General features: G+C 29.7%; 1 protein-coding gene across 2 annotated transcripts in view; it reads right to left on the reverse strand.

Moving 5' to 3' along the window:
* LOC111614073 (protein FAM107B-like) overlaps nucleotides 1-21759 on the reverse strand; it is a 40011-nt gene continuing 18252 nt past the window's right edge. For both annotated transcript variants that reach the window (XM_023355452.1, XM_023355451.1), the window contains exons 3-5: nucleotides 9767-9983; nucleotides 8884-9037; nucleotides 1-885 (exon numbers count right to left, since the gene is read on the reverse strand). In XM_023355452.1, coding sequence (XP_023211220.1) covers nucleotides 775-885; nucleotides 8884-9037; nucleotides 9767-9983 — 482 coding nt within the window. In that variant the 3' untranslated portion in view covers nucleotides 1-774. The remainder of the gene's footprint in view (nucleotides 886-8883; nucleotides 9038-9766; nucleotides 9984-21759) is intronic.

Genomic DNA, 21759 nt, shown 5'->3' on the forward strand with positions numbered 1-21759 from the left:
TTTTTTTAAGAAATTAGTTTTTATTTCACTGGAACAGTCATTGCGAGTTATTTAAATGTTACAAAACAGTTATTTTGCAATAACAGAACTTAGATATGTTAAATTTCAAATAGGTATAGTACATTAGATAGAACAAATTTACAGAATCACGATCCGGCTCGGAATCGTGTAGCGATATTCTTGGCACTTTGCACACGGGCAATGGTTTTTGGTTTAGTTACAGTTTGATTTCTTTAGTGGGTTAATTGATTGTTAGTATTTATAAATTACCTTTTGGTTAGATAATATATTTTTTGTCAAGACATTTAATAAAGTATATCAAAATATTTTGTAAAATAAAATAGAAATACAACACATGGATTGATAACATTCTAAAAATATTTCCGTTTAGAATAACAATGTATGGTTTTCTACAGTACTGTAACTCAACACCATTGCAACAGTGGTAGTGCTTTGAACATTAAGTAGAACATTTGAACATTTTCGCATAAATATGGTCGATGACAGAACAAATCTGGTCGAATTCCATGCAATTTGTACATAAAATTCAAATACAATCTGCTGTAAACGGATTAAACGATGCCAAACTTCGATAAAACATTTACGATCTAAGTAAACATCGCCGACGCCAAAATAATACGGAGGGCGTCTTAAAAATATATTTACTCAACAGAGATGAAACTAATACTGCTCTTTGCTACTTACTCCCCCCTTGCATATATCGTTCGTTTTTTGTGTTCGAGGTATGTACAGTGTTTAGCCAGGGCATTCGCACTATGAAGACTTCGAATCCACCGACACCGTCTGGGCACAGACTCTCGCGTGCACGCGAAGAAATTCAGGTTGGTCCTGTGGTTCGTCCTTCTTTAAATCTTGCTCTTCTTGCTAGAATTTCATAAATTGAACATCAATTTAAATAAGTCATATATTAAATACAAATTAAAATAGATGATGATATAAACAAATCATTAAAAGCACTTAAAACTGTAGCCCTTTAGAATAAATGATGATAATGCTAAGTTAATTATGTCATAAATTAAAATTTATTTTCACCTATTGTTTGTTTAAAATAAACTTTTACATCAGACCTTAAAGATTGTAGGCCACTCATAACAAGAGCCATTTATATGTTTTAATCCACAAATATGGACTGCCATTTATTATTAAAAAATGTCAAAATAGTTATCGTCACTACCAGAATTATCTTGCATAACATTTCGAAGTGGATACCCAATCAATAGATTTTTATACTTTGGCCTAATTATCATTTGGAATAATAATGAAGTTGATAGTCTTGTATTTATACTTAAAAAATGCCAAATTTGTTGTATAACTGGCTTAAAAGGTAAAAAATGATGAAAACTTGGATCATTATTTAATTACAGAATTTTGCCTAATAATGATTTAGTTACAATTTCAGCTAATTTATTAATTGTATCTAGAAAACAGTGTGGCTTTTAGATACCTATTGTTATTAAAAATTTATTGTGTTTAGAAATTATCAATATTGGATGTATTTCTATTCTTTGTACTATTATCAATAATTGTTGCAAAATATTTGAAAATTTATTGTGAGTTTTGATGATCATCTTCATTGTATTTGTCAATATAAATATGGATTTATGTAATAAAAATTTTACAAGTGACCTTCACTTTTCGACTAATCAAAAACAATCAAACCATTATATGAAGAGTAAAAAGTTAAGTAAGGGATTTACATATTTATTAAGGTATTTAAACTAACAAAATGAGTTGGTGATAAAGAAGTTGCTTATGTGCTCATTAGTTCATAAGTTATAGGAATTAAATTATTTCCTTCATGGTTTTGGAGTTTTTTTTTAATTAGATTACTTCTAATGATATTGCATGAGAAATTATATTACATCTCTTGTCTTTGCACTAATTGTCCTAAAAATAATGTGTGTTATGATAATATATCAAGATATTTTGACAAATTAAATACTTTGCCAGCAACCATAAAACATATTTATCTGTAGTAATGTAGATTTATAAGCACTTAAAAGTAAATACAACATACTGCCAAGTGAGCTGCAAGATTATTTATATAATATATAGCAATTTGGTTACCATATCTCAGGATGAATTTAGTAATTAATAAAAATAAAATAATTTTAGAATTTCTAATTTTATCCTGATATGGTGGTCTAACTGCTTTCCTTGGTGGTCTAACTGCTTATATAATTATTAAATTAGCCCTAATATAGCCCAATAAATAATTCATCAGATTGTTTGGCACAATACTAATTGAGTTGTGTTGTTATATATATATTACTAGCAGATGAGCCCGGAGTTGCTCAGACAAAAAGTAATGATAGCAAAGATTAAGATTATAGCCGATCTTACCCATTTTCACCAAGTGCAAGAATTATGTCCCCCCTTTTCCAAGACTAGAAAATTTTTAGATATCTGCTTACCACACCAGAATAACGATAAATAAGACTCACTGCAACCCACTAACTGGTGCATAGTACCACTTAATTGATAAATAATAAAGTGATTTTGTAACTTTTTCTGGGTTGTTCTTCAGGTTTAATAAATTTGAAAAATAAGCTGGATCTTCCAGAATCATTCATAAATATAAATTTGAACATTAAGACAAAGAGTTTGAATAAAGCGAACTTATGTGCATGTGCTCCCTGTGTCAACTTTATATACAATGAAACACTAAATATCATTGAGAATTTTTAGAAGGGTCTAAAAATATGTTTGATTTCCCGCATAAATGCAAAAACCTGCATTTATAATAGTATAGTAGAAGCAGAGTTCTTCACAGTAAGCCTTAAACCTGTCCATCTCCCCCGCAGGGGGAATTTCAAAAAATCCCTTCTTAGTGTACGTTCTCATGACGTACCTAACTGTACCAAATTTCAACTTTCAATTCCTAACCATTTGGGCTCTGTTATTATTATTATCATTATCAACCCATCTCAATTATATTATAAGATTAAATACAACAAATAATAGAATTAAGGATGGAATTCAAAAGTATCACTTGAGCCACTCATCCTCAATTGCCAGCTGTTTGGAAAACAAAAACTACTCAAAAATATTCTGAAAATGAACAAGGAGAGGTTGTTTTCCATGTCTTGTTCAGCCCTGTGGGCACTAAGGAGGCTTTTTATTCAAGCCCACCCATGAGTTTGGCCAGGCCCATAGCAAAGGACAGAGACCTGATATATCCAGACTGCATAGTCCATGAAACATTCCTGCAGTTGCTTATCTGGATTTGATCTCTGGTCCACAAAGCAGTAGACTGATACCTTAACTGCCTCGGTAATCCAGGTGTATTATCAAGGAAAATAAAATGTTCCGAAATTTGACTAAGATTTCTTTTGCTTATCACATTTTCAAATTAGTATTTTTTTTTTCCACACTGTGTTTGGAATTTGTTACTTCAACTTTACACCTTCACCTTAGACCAGTGTTTTTCAACCTTTTTCATCGAGTGGCACCCCTGATTGAAAAATAAAAAATCGTGACAGCGTGCGGATCTGAATAAGGAGGCTAATGGGCCAGATAAACTTTTTGTGAAAACGAATATTACGTGCAACGCTGGGGTGGGGTACGGGGAGGGACTCCCTTCCCGGGAAGAAAACTTTTAAAAATTGACAATTTGAAGAAGCATTTTAATGCAAAAAAACAGCGTTTCTACGTGTTTAAAATCAAAATTTAAGTCCACTGAATTTTGTCGAAATACCTACATGTAAAATAATAGTCTCTCTATTGTTTTTTAAATTTAGTTTTATCATCAAATATATCATCATTTTATATTATTATTTTATTGATAAACAATTTTTGTTAAGTTTTTTAAACTATTTTGATGCACATATAAAATAATTATTTCATTACTTTTTTCTTTTTCATATCAATTTAAAAAAATTAAATTAAAAAAATGATAACAAATTGCTTATTTGTCATCATTGCTTTTGAATACTATGAAAGTACTGTAATATGCATCTACATTGTGCACGCTTTTTAAAGTATATTCAAGACACAAGTGTCCATGTCGTTCTTCTCTGCTGGTTGGCCTGGTACTGGGACTGGGAATGTGAAGGCCAAGTAATGTGGTTTGGGCGAACTCGTGCGTATACGTAGTGTTGAACATTACATTAACATGCGATTAGTCATCGTTTCTTTGCTTACTAGATATCTAGTAGCAAAGTAGAACTGACAATGAGTTATCTTGAACTACACTTAAGTAAATTTCCAAGAAAATGACTAAAGGCCCTAAACTTTGCGACACCCCAATCGTGGCACCATGGTACCCTGGTTGAAAAACACTGCCTTAGACTATTGTTTTTTACTTTAATTGAGAATAAGTGCAACTCATTCTCACAATTATTTGGAATTCAAAGTAAGGTTTTTTTGAATAATGTGCAAATCAGGGAAAACATCACAATTTAATGATGAAGATATGATGTAAAGGCATTCACCTTTACATGGCATGCTCACTTGGCATTGCATCCAAACATGCTTATTTTATTCTTTTTGAGGTTATCAGTAGTTGAAGTGTGAATTATGACATCTAAGCAGAGAAACCTGTTTTTGCTGGCCAATGAAAAATATTGATTAATGGAGTTGGTGAACAAAACAAAGTTCTCTTGCATTTGATGACATGTAATTATTACTTTTTCATAAAATTCAATTATTAGAATATTTGAATTTAAATTCAAATAGCAAAAAATACAGATTATTATCATCTAATATCACTTAAGATTTATATGCTTGTTATTGAAAAATAATGTTTATTTGAAACTTTTAAATGATTTTTCTTATTTTTGTCTAGGTTTATACACAATCTTTTTTATATGAGTATGATTTTAGGAACTTTCTAACTTCCCTTAAATGTCATTTTCTACTGATTTCATACTCACTTTTGAAGTAACCTGTGCTACTTGTTTGTTTCTGAATACTTTATCATTTTGAGAGAGGAAGGGAGGATGAGCAGCTGTTGAGTGATGCTCTCGCATAAGTTTTGCTGAATTATTACGAATTAATTAATTAATTCTTGACCTCACAAAATTCAAATTGAGACTTTTAAATTATAGTTTTGATTTTGAGTTATCCTGTTTAGTGTTTGAGACTATCTTGATTAATCATTACAGTTATAAGTGACCTCAAGGTTAATATAATAATCCCTAAGATCAGATATTTTCTTTACAATCAGTTATAAGATTTATAAACTCTTGTATTGTTTCCAACATGTACTCTCATTAAAGTTTATCAATTTTACTTACAAATATGAAGTTACTAACTTAGAGAGATATCTGAATAAATTTATGCTACTATTTGAAGCAGACTAAATTCTAATCTACAAATCTTTTAAATAGTAGATATTTTAAGAAAATTATAATCATCTAATCTGTAAATATAGATTAGTCTTAAATTCATTGCAGATGAATTTGCAAATTTTTTATATGTAGGTTAAAAGAACTAACAACATAAGCTGCTTAGGGTTTAAATATCAATTAGCCTATTGAGATATAAAATACTAAAAAGTGGACAATGATAAGACAAAAGTGAATAATAAATTTGAGTGAACAAATTTTTGCTTATAAGTAAAAACTCTCAGTAATAGCCTATAAGGCAGGAATTTACTTGTCTTAGGGACATTTTCAGAGTTGTGGGCATTTTTTCCATGCCCATAAGTCAGATAATGATGAATGAAGTCTGAGATGTTGATGTTAAGTCACATGAAAAATTTGAAGTTTTAATGTCGATCCCAAGCAGTGGAATAATAAGTCTTGCAATATCAAAATTTCTACCAAACTTAAAAATTGACTATTTTTGTACATTATGTACTTATTTAGTACATAACTATTAGAATAGAATTATTTTATGCACATTTATTATTGTAAAATAGTCATGTTTTGTGTATAACTATGATCCAATTTTAACTGGTTGACTTTCAAATCTGTAGGAAAGATTTATAAAAAATAATGAAAAAAAACTTTGGTCATTTAAAATTCCCTATATTTAAATTTACATTACTCTGTGTATCTGTAATAATTATTACTAGATTTGCATAAAATATGAAACACATTAAATTTTCAAAAATTAAATACAAATATATTACAATATAATTTTTAAAATAGTAGTAAGACTGTAAAACTTTTAAACAAAAAGTTATTTATATCAAAAATTGATATCAGATGTTCTGATCTGTAAACATTTCATAACAGTACAAAGCTTCTTGAAAATTATCAGAGAGTTGTCTTCCACAAAGATAGGACTTGACAGATAAACAATGAATTGACAGTTAAAATTAGATAATCAATTACAGTATTTTATATGTATATAAAATACTCTATATATAAAAAACTAATATATATGTAGTTTAGGAAAAAATATGTAATTTTAAATATTATATTGTAAAATATTATACATTTATTACATGAATTTAGATTTTGTAATGTGTATGCATTAAACTTTTTAAGACATTTAAAACATGACAAATTCATGTATCAGGTCAGTCCATAAGTTCGTGCGCATTTTTATCTACAAAAAAAGCAACAAAAAATTTTAACTAAATTTTATTTCAATCTATAATGTATTCACCATTATTTTGTACAATTTCTTGCCATCTTGATGGTAGCTTTTTAATCCCGTCTTTGTAAAATGATTTCGGTTTTGAATCAAAATATTCAGAAATAGCCTTTTTTACATTGTTCTCATCCTCAAAAGTTTTTCCTTTTAAAAAATTCTGCAAACTCCGAAAAAGATGATAATCACTGGGAGCAATATCTGGCAAATATGGTGGATGAGGTAAAATTTCCCAGTTGAAGCTTTTGAGTTGAGCAGTTGACGTTGTTGTCAGTTAGCTATTGACAGTTCATGTGGTATCCATTTTCCTAGCTTTGAAACTTTTCCGATTTGTTGTAGATGTCTATGAACAGTTCCATGGGATGAATTTAAACGTTCCGCAATTTCATCAACTGTTAAAGATGGTTCTGCTTCAACTAGTGCAGAGAGAGCATCATCATCAAAGTCAACAGGTCTTCCAGTACGAGCCTTATCCTCCACACTAAAATCATTATTTCTAAATCTTTCAAACCACTTCTGCGCAGTCCTTACACTAATTACAGTTTGATTATGAACAGTATTTAATTTTTTGGCTGCATTTGTAGCATTCTCATCACTTAAAAATAAAAAGTATAAAACATGTCTCTTATATTCATCTGTTACTTCCATTTTAACGAAAATAAACAACTGAAATGTTCCCAATTCTGAACGTATTATATGAATGAGATCCAATTTAACACTTCAGTGTAAAAAGTATCACATTAGACTGGCATTTTTAACAACAAAACAAGATTTTTCTCAAGGTCATAAAATAAGCAGGAACTTATGGACTGACCTGATATTTAAAGTTTTTTTTTTATAAAAAATTTCAGTTTTATACATAAATATTTTCTAAAATAATATAAATTACATTTTGTTTTATTGTAAATGTGTAGGTTTTTATTAATAAATTAAGATAAATTTAATTCACTTGCATAAAAGTGATCTTTCTTTTTGTGGAAACTCTACTCTTTTGCAATAAAATAGTTCCTTTACATCATAAATATTGTAAAAAAAAAATTGAGTTGGCAAGTTTTTTTAAATTTTCATAAATAAATTAGAAACCTGTATTATTATTAAAATTACCAACATTTAAAAAACACCCTATAATCACAAGCATTGATCCATAAGGAAAAGAGGGGACATGTCCCCCTTCTAAAAATATATCTATTTTAAATTTATACTGTACCAGTCGACCCCCCTATAACACTGTTGATTATTCCGTTTTATATGAATTCAATGTTGTACGAGTCGCTTAGATTTTACAAATATGTGAGCCATTCACAGCCCAGCACATGTATTTGTAAAATCTAAGTGACTCGTACAACATGGAATTCATATAAAACGGAATATTCAACAGTGTTGTAGGGGGGTCGACTGGTATTGCAAAAATTAGGAATAGAAACAAGCACACCTTATTTTTTATATCCATTTAAATCATGAAAGATTTTTTGTTACTTTTTGTCATTGGCCTGACCTCCCCCACAATATATACAGATTGATATTGGTGCCTATAACAATCAAAATTGCTAGATTTTGCCTGGTTTGTTTATGTAATTAATGATAAACATTACTGTAGTGACATTTATTATTCTATTATATCATCCTGCTAATTTCTGTTATAATCTCATCAAATAAAATCTCATATGGGTAACTATGAAACTACTTTTTTGTATTTTCACTTGTAACAAGTGAATTTATAAAAAAAAAAGGGTAGGATATTTTATAGCTTTTAATGACAATGTTTTCTTTACAAAATACTTTTATATAAAATTAAAATCCAATGTTGATCATTGAAGCTGGCATTGTTTAACTGGAATGAAGCAAACATATATTTGGCTAGTATTATCATTCTAAATTTACCTTCAACTTTTCAAATTTTCTAGCAGATGGTGCATGGCAGTTAGTTTGCTCATGAATTAGAATGATTAAATATTTGAACAAAATATGAAAGAATTTGAAGAATGTATTTTTTTTTTATTCCTGAAAATGGGCTTAAAAGCTTGAAATTGTAAAGACAAAGTTTATGATAAGTTATTTGTAATTAATTATTCTGTTTTCTTATAGAATATCTTAAGATAAAATGTACAGTACATTTGTGAATTTGTTCCATTCCAAAACCTGATGATGGCTGAAAAGATTTAGATATTGTTGGATTTTTAGTTCTTAATTTTATAGTTGTCACATTTGTCTAGTTAGAAATTTTTTACCACCATAAAGACAAATAATTATAAAATTAAACTTTATTTCAGTCTGATAAATTATATTTTTAAATTTAAAATTGTATTGATATTTTTTTACCTGTTTCAATTTATTTGCTTGCTCTTCAAGTTTCTTTTCCAAAACTGTTCGTTTCTTTAACCGTTCTTCTTCCAACTCTTTTTTCTTTTGATCTTCACGAAATTTGTCCATTGCTTTTTGTAATTCGGATTTTTGACCCAAAACACTTTTACCTCTGAAATAAAAACATGTTTAAAAAATTATTTGTTTGTTTATTCTAAAAATATTACTAAATGTTATTAAGATGACTATAACTTCTTAGAAAGAAAATTATTTATGGTATATATTTGTTTACTTCCAATAAAATATCAAAATTAAATTCTTCATAATAATCTATTTTAATAATACGTTTATTTTAAAACGTTTTGAAGGAAAATTATTCATATAAAAATTATAGAAATGATATTATTTAAATTAAAATATTAATTTATTAGTTGTTGGTGCCCCAATAATAGTAAGAAAGCCTTTTTCATACCCACAATGATCTGTCTGAGCATGTCAAGTTTTGACTAATCATTGTGGCAGAGTGACTGCATGGTGAAGATGGGCCTGATTTCTGGATCAACCCACTTGTGAAAGTTTCTGAGCCTATTCAAATTTGAACCCAACTCCTCAAAGCACAAGCAATAAATTCATTTGTAATTCATAAATTTTTATATTTAAATTTAATTTTTTAGTACAGTAATATGCAAATTGAGTTTGTAGGAAAAAAATACTGTATATATAATTATTGATTTTATCTGAAGTAGATCATGCACTAAAGTCAAATAAAAAAAAATTTTTAAGTTTTTAAACATACTTAATTCTGGATGTTTTTGTATATTCTATGTGAAAAAATGGTTTTAAAGCTAAAGCTAGTTTAAGACTAATCTTTTAATCAACCAAAAAATAAATCAAAACATACATTTTTTGATTAAAAAGAAGCTCTTTATGCAAGTTTTGTCTTTCTATAGATTCAAGGCAAGGGTTGGTGAGTTTCTTAGGAGAAATCAATACATCATCTACATATGTTCCATTGGAAGAACTAGTTTTAGATGCCCGCGTGTGACGAAGTCCATGCTCGTTTTCCTCTTCAGAATCACTGTAGTCGGGTTCAGGAATCATATTTGTGCAGTTATGATCTAAAATTAAATGGATAATAATTTACAAATACAAAACTACAATAGACTTAAAAGTACTAGATATAAATTTCATATACAATTTCTAATGATGATAATTCTTATTATAAAAGATGAAAATTAAATAGCTACTAAAACAATTAATTCAAAATTGCCTTAAATCTAGCATTCAGGTTTCTTTTATATTCATTTCATGAATTATTTCAATTTAATTGAATAATTCTGGCTTTAAATTGAAACCCAGAATAAATAAATAATACTACATAAAAGATAATTTATAAATTACTTTTTTATGTTAATTATTGATAGTTAACAATTGAGAAATATCTTTGTTTAACTGAAACATAATCAAATTTTGCAATTTCCTGACAAATTCTAACTACTTTTAACTAAAAGAATAATTTAAAAAAATATAATAATCTGCTAAAAATTGAAACATTTTAATGAAGAAATTTAATAAATTCATAAGTAATTTTGTAAATTCTTTTAAGTATTTTAATAAACTGCATTTTAGATTATAATTTTTCTTTCAATATTTTAGAATTATCATTAATTAATGAATGTACTTTCTAAAAAAACATCAAATAAAAAATCACAAAATTCGTCCCTTTTTAATTTTTAATCATTATAAAATTGAAAAAGAGATCATCGACCGGATTTATAACAATAACGAGTGAATATTGTCATCGATGGGGGTGGATGAGTCACGGAGAATTCTAAGTTAAACATGTCAAACACTTCGATTAAATTAAGTACAGGGTACACAACACGACAGGATGAGGGTGGATTTACACATCTAAATACGGCAATATCCACTTCATTTAATTACATTACTTCGTTATACGTTTATTTATGTGAATGGGTAGAATTTTTATTGTTATTTTTGCTCGAGTTTTAACACTAAATTAAACAGGAAAGGGCAATGACAGCGTACTACGAAAGGACTGGTTTTACTCTATCCATTTAGAATTCTTTAAGTGTATATTTTTAAAAAAGTAAGCAGAAAATGCCCGGGGTTCTTCATGCCAAGCATTCATAAGTGAATCAGTTTGTAAGATTTCATTGATCACTACAAGTAGGATATTTACTTTTTTAAAAACTGTAGTAATGAAAATGTCATTTATAAATTGGAAAATGATCTAAAATATTTTGTAAATTAATAAAATTTTAAATGAATTTTTTAAAGCGAGGAAAGAATAAAAGAGGAATTGTTTACAGTGAAAAGAATATTTATATTTCGCTCCTATCACAGGAAGTGAAATTATACGCATTGCGATACAGTGTATGTCAAAACTCTCCCCTTTTAGTAGCTTATTACGATATATCAACTGATTTTTCACATTCTATAACCCAAAACGTCAGATTCCGAAACAGGAAAAGGGCGTCTACGACCATCCAGTCGCTCTCGAAGGTCCAAAGAGGGCCAGATGTGCTGACGCGTGAGGGAAGTTCAGTCGAAACCGTTAAGAGGAAGTCCTGCATGATGTCAGTCTACTAGAACACGTGACGCACCGGATGATTTTTATCGTTTCCACGAAAGTCGAAATTTCGCTATAGAAAATGTCGGTTTGTTTCCAACTCGTTTCTTCCTAACACAATCTACAGGTACCGCGTTGTTACGTGTTGAAGAGCGCGCACACCTGATTGTATTTGTTGATATCGATTTAATTTTATCCAGGAATAAACCAGCATCTACAGTAAAGGGCGAGTTGAAAGCGATTTAATAGCATTTTTTAATATAAGAAAAAGTCTAGAAGGCGCAATAAACACCTCTTATCACCCCACATACGTATACAGAGGACGTGTACTTCACGCAAGATAGATAATTGAGTTTTGTACGGTCCAGAAACTATAAAAAAAATAACTGTCCATTAAAAACATCAAGAGATCTATTAGAGGCGTGTGCCACTTAGGTACACACGCCAACTCGTCACCTCCCTCTACGCGAGTGTATCGTACTGTTACCACAGTAACCAGTAGTACTTTTATTTCTAATTTTCAGGAAATATACTCTCGCTTCATTTATATTTCGATCACTTACGTATTAAATTTGAGGAGTGTAATCGATTTCGGTCGATATAATCTGTAGACCACCCGTCTACTAACGTTTGCGATGCGTCAGGCGTCGCAGAGGCGCGCCTCTAAGGAGCCAGCACTCTAATGAAGGATTCCGATATGAAAATGAAGCGCAAAGCGTAACGCAACCAGCGCTTCCCGTTTGCACAGCGCATCGACTTACACGGGTGTTGAGCATCTGGAAGACCAGGTGCGGGCGACCCGCATTGTTCAAAGACGTGTTGGTAGTACTACTATAACCGCACGTGCTTACCTCGAGTCACGTGCGGAGAGACGACAGCTGCTGCTAAAGAGCAACAGCTGCTGCTCTAATCTATTGTTCTTGTAAGTGCGATGGGTCGAAAATTCGGGTCTCTCAATTCGGACTGATAGAAAATGTAAAGGAACGAATGGGTAGTGTCGGGGTAAGGTATGAGTTTTCGGTATCGATAAGTGTGCATTGAGATTATATAAACAAAAATATATAGAAAAGGGGGAAATGGATACTCACCTGGTCTTTTCCCGTTCGTCTTCCGGTGGAAGTCGACGACACTCTGCACGTGAAGGTCCCGGTTCGACTGGAATAAAGAAAAAGCGTCGATTAGGGTCTGGTCTACTGGGCGATGGGGGAGGTCGAGCAGCGGTTATAAAAGGCCCAAATGGTTTGCTAGTGAACGTGGATATAGGCGCCAGATGGCATTGCTTGTTATTAAAACAAGTACAGTACATTTATACTTTCCACATTTAAGTGTATGTTAAACGCCATCTGGTAATCAAAACACGAATTAACTGCAGTTAAAGTTTAAATGTAATAAACAGGTTTAAATATATAAACGATACGAGTATAAATACAAATCTATATATAGCAACTTAATATAAATAGAGAAAATTTATTCGAACTTCCTTTAATATTTACGCAGGTAAACAATTTACTTTTACGTGCATAAATGCATTCCACGTGCTCGGAAATACGTCTTAAGGAGTCTTAAGTTAATTACTAATAGCAAAATTCTTAGAATAATGACGTATATATTTGATTTATATTGAATTTCCTCACGAGCCATAGCGCACGAATGGCGTTTACACCGCATTTTAGCTACGTATTGCTAGGTAAACATATTAACAGAGTTTAACTTCTAAAACCAACATCCACTTTTAATCTAGTAACGATCCTCATCACCTGAAACGTCGCCATAGCAACCGGATCAAGTGATGCGGATCGCAAAAGATGCTTTAAATAGTTAGGAAGTTGGTTTATAGTTAAGGTAAGGAAAATCTCAAGATGGTCGTACGAAGTAATTGCCTGTAACGTGATATGTATACTTATCAATTTGCTATTTAATCTAAGGAACAGAGAGAACAACTACAGAAAATTATGTAATTAATAAGGATAATTGTAGGAGGAGGCGTATAATAGTAGAGAAAATATAAGATAAAGATGGAAGCTAAAGATAGGAAGAGTTAATTATAAACTTTAGTGTTTTATATTGGAAAGCTGAGGTACTGAAGGGCGTGTAACAGTCGCTTGAAAGAATGAACAAATATCAAAAATGTGCTTACAAATTCTGATATTTATCATGATAAATTATACGTTTTTCAAATTATAATTTTTTATAAAAAGTTACGCTTAACTCTTCCTTAATTATAGTTTAGGATACTTTAAAAATTTTTAAGTCATAATCTTTACAACGTAAACAATACTTTATTAACCTAAATTTTGAAAAAATTCTAGAAAATTAATTAAGAAAAATCGATATATTGAACACGCTAAATATCACTAAATGCATAATTAAGATAACAATAATTAAGCATAATTTATTATTTTACTAAATCAATTAACATAATTAACTAATTCAGTAAAATATTAAAAGAAAAATCAGTAAAATTGTACTGAACTAATTTTATACTTCCAAATACGTAAAAGTATGTTAAATACATTTGGAAGTAATTTTAGTGGAGCGAATTACATTATTATTAATTCGAAATTGTCATAAATTCTCTTACGTAATAAAAAAATAAGATAAAGACTACGTCATCTATTATTACAAATGAGAAAATCTTCCAGTATAATGACTGACAACTTCCTGTTTATTCCAAAATTGTCCTTGGTTAGAAATTAACTTTCTCTCTCTCTATCTCTTTCTATGTAGTGTTTAATAATAGAAGATTATATACAACAAAAGATTATCACTTTGTTTATATTTCAATTATTTCATCTTTTGTCATATCCATTTAATAAATGTTTAACAATGGTTCTTTCCATTAATCCTGCTTTCACTTAATGTATTTAAGAGACGGCAATATTAAATTTCTAGATTCTTTTTATTATTATTCTACCTTAAGAAGAAATGAAAGAAGTACTAGATATTGAAGTAGTAGACGAAGCAAAATGGTAGAAAGTAGAAAGGTAAAAGAAAAAACAGAAAAAGTTATTTACTGAATAATAAATTAAAGTGACAAATATCTGATTTAAAATATGTGAAAAGTTACTTAAAGTCTCTCTTCATTAATTAAAAGATTTGATATAAATTCTTTTTCATGACAATCTGTTTAGAAAATAAGGAATTTTGTTTACAAACTTCAGTTATTTATAAATTATTGAATTATAAATCAAAATTAAATATATTGAACTTATAGTTTAAAACTTCAAACTTTAAATTAAAAAAAATTAACTTGGAATTATTGATTTTTTTCCAATTTTTTCCCCCTCTCTATTGAAGAAAATATAAAATTACTATTAGTTGAATCATCGGTTATTTATATAAAATTGCAATCGATGCACTTATATATATTTTAAATAGATTTAATTTATAGTTTAACAACATATACTTGTATATAACGACGCGTCGCGGAGCATGCGATGCGATACGACGCGATTTGGACGAAAAATAAAACTTCCGTTTCCGGTACTGGACTGCTCCCAAAAATGCGAAGAATATGACAAAAATTTTGTTACGCATTCGCTCGTTACGTTTTGTTCAAAAAATTAAAATATTTCATTTATTCTAAATTACATGAAGAAAACGTAAATTGAATAATTAGAAAGAAGAAAATGGCATCTAAGTTAAGTGCTTTAATATTTTATATTATAAACTTATTACTCTTACTCAATTTTTTCTTTAATTTAAAATATATTTCCAAGTATATAAATTTTACACCTTTAAAATATTAAATTTTATATCATTCCAGAGCAATAAAGTGATGAAGTTCGTAATGGTTCAGACGTAAATACAGGGTGGTCCAAAAGTCAATTAACCGCGCTTTCGCAAGCAATTCTTGCAAATTTGTAAGCAAAAAAAAGAGAGAAATTTAAGCTTCACAACAGTTAATTGATTTTTGGGTCGCAGTACATTTATGAATAACGATCGATACTATAAAGTCCGCAAAATGTAATTATCTGGAGAGACCTCCTTCTGGACTTCTACATAGAAAACTCTAAAAGAGTAGTGCATTAAAAAATAAAATTTTTAATGCAAAATTCCTCTAAAATATTCATTTTTTAGGTGAATTTGATCATCCTGCCCGAATCTAGATACTGAAAATTTAATGGGATTTACGACTTTCTCCAAAATATGCCTGAAAGCAACGAGATGAGAATCATCTTGCTATGGAAATGACAATGGCAAAGTGTAAATTTAAGTCAAAAATAAGGATTAGATTTTTTTTAAATTTATTTTTTATAAAATATTTTCAATATTTCATTTTTAAAAATAAAATTATATATGTATGTCTATGAATGAAAGAAAAATTGATAACAATTTCCATTTCCGGGTAGCGAATAGTTCATAAACATCAAGATGAATATCTTTAAATGTGTTTAAATCATTAAAATTTTTATAATTAAATAAAAAATAATAATAAATTAAAAAAAATTATGTTAATGATGAAATAATTAGTAAGAAATGCGAAATATTCGCTTCAAATTAACCAAATCACGTTCGTAGCTTCAAAATTACGTCTAGAAATTGGGAATCTTCGCATTGAATTTGCATTTAAAAAAACAATATTTTTTTAATATTTTGAGCAAATTTAATTAAAATTAAATTCACATAATTCAAATATAAAAAATTGAAGGCGTTAAACATTAATTTTCCATCGTACTTCATAGAAATAACGTATTTTGGAGCGATAAGATAGCAATTTAGTCTCCACAACAGTTAACTGACTTCTGGCTACCATGTAGGCTATATGTATATAATTACTTTCTATATATAAACTTAAAATAATTTTATATATACAGAGTGGCCCAAAATTCTGTTAAGCACTATAAAGGTTTTATTGCTGTCAATTTTACTTGTTCTGTGTTCAGTTCAGCGATTCATATTCGCAAATGTACACGGTTAACTGATTTTTGGGCCATCCTGTATATTTATTTATTTTATTAGGAAAAAAATCTTTTAAAATATAATTATTTCTAAAGAATTATCTACGTAAGTATCTCGTTAAATTCAAAACTATAATAAGAGTTATCCATGAATGAAAAAAATTAATGAATATGAAAATTTTAATTAATTTCAACGAAAAAATAAATAAGTAAATAACTTAAAATGTTCGTAATGAAATTTTGAAAACATATTTTTAATTATTTTCCATCGTTAATATTCATTATTTGTTTATCTGTGAAGACCTTAAGTAGGCTTTCAAGGTGCAACGAACAAGGAACTTCATATTTTTAAGCTAAATTTTATATTTCAAACTACTTTTCTAACATAAATTCGGGAATTTTTAACAGATTTCAACATCACTTAAGTAAAATTTGCATTAAAATCCATTTAAACTTACATAAAATTGATGATAAGAGCATCTGATAAAATGCATTAATTGTTCGGTATTGTGTGTTGAAGGCATCTTGATAAATTATTATAAAAATAAAAATTATAATATAAAATTTGGCTTTAGTTTTTAATCAATTAACATGCAAAAATTTCCTCCAAATCTTTAAGATGCCTAAGGATAAACTCCTCAATCAGTGGATAGAGAAAATAAAAAATAGATTTACTAATTGAAAGTCACGGATCTGTATGATTCATTCCACATATCATCACGTTAGTTTATTTACTATAAAATAGAGTGAATAAACGAAAAATATTTTAAGAAATATTGATGTAGAAAATGGAATTTTCAGCAAACTTTCTACTAAAAAAGAGCCATTAAACAAGGAAATACAGAATAAGAATTTTGCTATCTTTAAGATCCAAATGTTGTTTTCTTTCTTGAACGGAAAAGTTTTTATCGTTAAAGGAAAAAGATGATCGAAAGTTTCATTAATATCGGATTATTTTGGTGATTTTTTGGAAGTTTTAACGATTTTTTTACGTATTTTGCAGCTTTCAATCAATTTAAATCGATTGTTAACAAGTTTTAACGCAAAAAAATGGCAGAAAATTGTAAAAAAATATTAAACATTTTCTATTATATTTATATACGAATTGCATCACAGACGACAACAATTCACTTAAATTATTTATAGATTTGGAGAAGTCTTTCTAAATACTTATACAAGGACATCTTAGGAGAACGTGAACTGTGTTAAAGATATTTAAATCAAGCAATAAGCTCTGTGCATATGATTACATATAACTGTGCAAAGTCATCGCAGTTTACTAAAGATCCTTGAATCAAACTGTCATCATATAATTGCGAAGTCTTAGTGCTTTAGTTAATTTAAAGATGTTGCAATTATTAAATCCCATAATTAAACAATTAAATTATAATCGTTCTTTAGGTATTATAAGAAAAGGATGTTGATTGAATTGTCGGGACTTATAAATTAATCCGAATCCTCATGCATTTCCTCGATAGTAGAATTATAACTTATACGAAGGATGGGACTTTTTTGAGTAATTTAAGTGAAAATCAAACTAGTCTCCAAGGTCGTAGGCCGGAAATGGTGTATGCCGTGCGGAAAATATCCCAATGCCAACCATCCGGATATTGTGTTTCGAGTCGATAAACACAAACCGAACCCTCAGATAAGGCCAATGTATCCTCGAGTATCAACAATCCAAAGAATTTACGATTCACAATGGTGGCATATCAACAATAACAACCTTGAAAATTGAGCGTGAATATGACGTTTCGAATTTCTTTTTCTTGAAGTGATGACAAGAGAAAACTGAAGAGAACGGTATATATATATTTTTTTAACGATGCAGAAACAGGATGTGGCCATCTCCCTCCCTCTCACCCATTACTAATTTCTGTAGAAGATAACGAAGACGTTAATTATTTGGTCGTTAGCAATGTCTAACAATTAGTTGTTGACAAAGAAACCATCTATGGGAGAGGATATCAAGCAATTTGGAACCAATCGAGAGTGGGGTATGAATATTTTTCTCATAAAAAAATCATAATATGATGAACACAATAAGCTAAATAGACTTATGATCCCATTAAGTCGTACTCTTTTCCCAGACATTTTTAATAGAATAATTGACAAGAAATATTATTATTTTCCTTTCCTTTTTTCCGGTCTGACGACTTAAATGAGTCTAATCAGGTCGAAATTGTATAACAGGTTTCCGTAACGTGGATACAATTGACAGAACAAGATCTAAGAGGAAAAAAATAATACCGTCTTTGTCAATTAATTACCATCAGTAGATTCTAAAAAGCAATTTGGACGTTATATTGTTCGATAAAAGTTAAAATTATGAAAGAATTAAGAGAGAGCGAGTGAGAAGTCCATGATGTACGCTCTCTACAATAGATTACCTTTTTTAGCTGTCAAGGACGGAATCATTTAAAGATTACAGGATGTCCGCCTTTCTTAAAACATTTTCGACTCAAAAGACATTTCAAAAGCTGGAATTTGGGAGTAGATTCGCTTCTCAAAATTCTATTAATGGTATCTGAAACGTCGCTTCAAACCTGTTTCATCAGTTGAGAATTTAGAACGTGCTCGGGGAACAAGAAAGTGGCCTCGGTATGTCCGAGAAAAAGAGAGGTCAGGGTCGTTTCGTGACTAAACCTTCGACCTAAGAAATCAACAGGTGGGAGGAAAACAAGGTGAAACGTTCCAGCTGTGAATAAACTTAAACGGAGAGAGTTAAACAGTATTATGCAAGGATTCTTGTTTTGCAATGATCGAAATTTGTCAATAGAATCCAGTTGATGATGACTAAACTATTTATGATTTAATAATGTAAATTGATAAAAGTACTGACACTAATGTTTATTTAGAAAGTATCAAATTCGCAATTTTTGATTTATTGTTCGGTTTTCTGATAAATAAATCTGTAAGTATAACTTTATTTATAGATTTAAAGGTATTAAATATTTATTAAGTATTAAAAATAATTATTAATGGATATATTCGAATTCATACAATATATTTCAGTATCAGAATTAGAATATACTGTAGTATGTGTGGAAGCGTGTGTAAATACAGTATATATAGAGCAAATCTTCACTTAACGCCGTCGATAGGTTCTTGGAAATTGCAAAGTTAAGCGAAACGACGTATAACGCGAAACAAATTTTACCATTAGCCAGATAATATAAACAAGAGTTAAGTTTCCTATTGGATCGTGTTTCAAACCTCCAGTATTTAATTCCCATCTCATTCAATCAATTTTATTATTTATAAAGAAAATTCAACAGCAATAATTGAAAATGATTACGATATCACTTGTATCTTTCCTCAACAACGTTATAACGAAATGATATTAATTGAAGACTTGCTGCATATAATGGCAGGCTCGGTTTTGAGGCTACCCTCGCGTTCAGAAAGGGTATGTTCCAAAGCTCAACTGCAAATCGCCGATGATTAACTTAGTATGACGTCAAGACCAATTCAACGCTAGCGTATTCAAGAAACGGTTTGTTGAGAGAAAACTGTAATCAGAACGAAGATTGAGAACAAGTAAAACACGTTAAGTTTATGAAGTTCACGATTTCTACTGTCGTACCGTTAGAAAATATTTATTTTTATAAATAACTCTGACAATAATTACTCTTTGTCGCGAACTTTAAACGTGTAAAAATGGATAAACATAATTTAATTTATTAAATTATTTTCATAATTACCCTACGTATAAAATTTTAAACAATCGTTTAAAATTTAATAGGTAAGTTCTATCATTTTTAACGAAATAAAATTCTTCCACGGTATCTTTGACGTAGTTCAACACACTCAATAACTTTCGGTTACGATGAGTGTGTATTTAAATCTGTTGAGCTCATCTTTGGTTGATTTGATGAGATTTGAAACGTTTTGCTGAAATCATTTCGTCATTACTGATTTTTAAGGTTGAGCTTTGGAACGCAGCTAAACATTTAAAATCATCAGACCGTTTTAACACTTTTGAGGCCTCAACCCGATTTTTTAAAGTCATTTTTCAGGTACAGACTTTAGAACAAAAATATTAATAATGAACAATGGGATGAAGCCTACTCCTAAGAAAGCAAGGCACCCCCCGCCATACCCAAGCGTTAATTGCGACCTGAAAATCATTAAGTTTAGCAGTTTACTTTGTATTTTCATTTATTTGCTGCGCCTAAGGCTTAGAGCCCAGAATGGTGGGCTTTCTAACTTGGGGCCTGGATGGTCTATATTTAGAGCCGTCATTATGTTTATAGATATATATTTACTAATGGGCCCATTTATATATTCAGTACAGACTTTATTATATTCATAGAGTAGGCTACATAACGAATGTATATCAACAGATATTCAATAAATAAATATTTTTTGATCTAACGTGTTGTAAAATCAAAAATTTTATTATATAGTTTTTTAAATTTTATCATAAAACTTAACAAATAATATAAAAATAAAATAATAAAAACCAGTCTCGATCGACCTGCTTCGACTAACAAGTAAGCAAACAGGTGAAGAGAGAGGGGAGAGAATGGTAAGTAAAATGTAGCAAATTGATATCGATTCTTCGAAGTATAAATACGAAATATGACAATCTTCGAACATGCCTTATCACTTAGAACTAAATAACAAAGCAATCCTTATTAGCGGGGCTACAAACAACCTTAAAGAAGCATTCAGACAAGTGAAGCTACAGAATAACGAAAGAATTTCTAGGGAAAAAAATAACCAAGATAGAAAAATTCGTCCTATAAGGAAAGTAAACGAATTTTTATAAGATGCTGTATAGAGATTTGTCACAGGCGATCGATTCTGGATAGACCTATATAGATAACCAAGTCAGACCGGTCTTGTAACATTTCGAGTTTGAAATCAAAATAAAAAAAAATAAATTATCTATTAGCCACCAAAATTGATTGCGTAAGTCAAACTACTTCACCTAGTCGCCATCAGATAAGATACTGACCCTATTGTTGAGTGTAATGAATGAGTAATATTAGACAAACGATCTGAAACACTCGGTGCATGATACGAGCGATCGCTGCTTTTATATACGTAGTTAATCGCGTGCAGCAAATATGTGGATGAAGAAAGCAAATCTTTAAACTTAAATAACATTGAAATAAATCGATCGTCATTCCACAGCATGACCTAGTCGTACCAGAATATAACGTGACACCAAGGTGAGCTGACCGCACGTAAAAAATCTTTCAACCCTTTAAGAAGCGACGTCTAAGACGGGCACGACTTAAGATCTTACTCAACTGTGATGTATGCCATAATATATTAAATTTGATAATGGATTACATTAATTAAAGTTCATCTTTCAAGAAATTGTGCTCTTTTTTTAAAGTAGTTTTATATTTACGAACAAAACAGGTTTCGGTCTGAGGCAATCTGTTC

Source organism: Centruroides sculpturatus, unplaced genomic scaffold, assembly GCF_000671375.1.
Source record: "Centruroides sculpturatus isolate CEXI.00-Female unplaced genomic scaffold, Cexi_2.0 scaffold2107, whole genome shotgun sequence".
NCBI lineage: Eukaryota > Metazoa > Arthropoda > Arachnida > Scorpiones > Buthidae > Centruroides > Centruroides sculpturatus.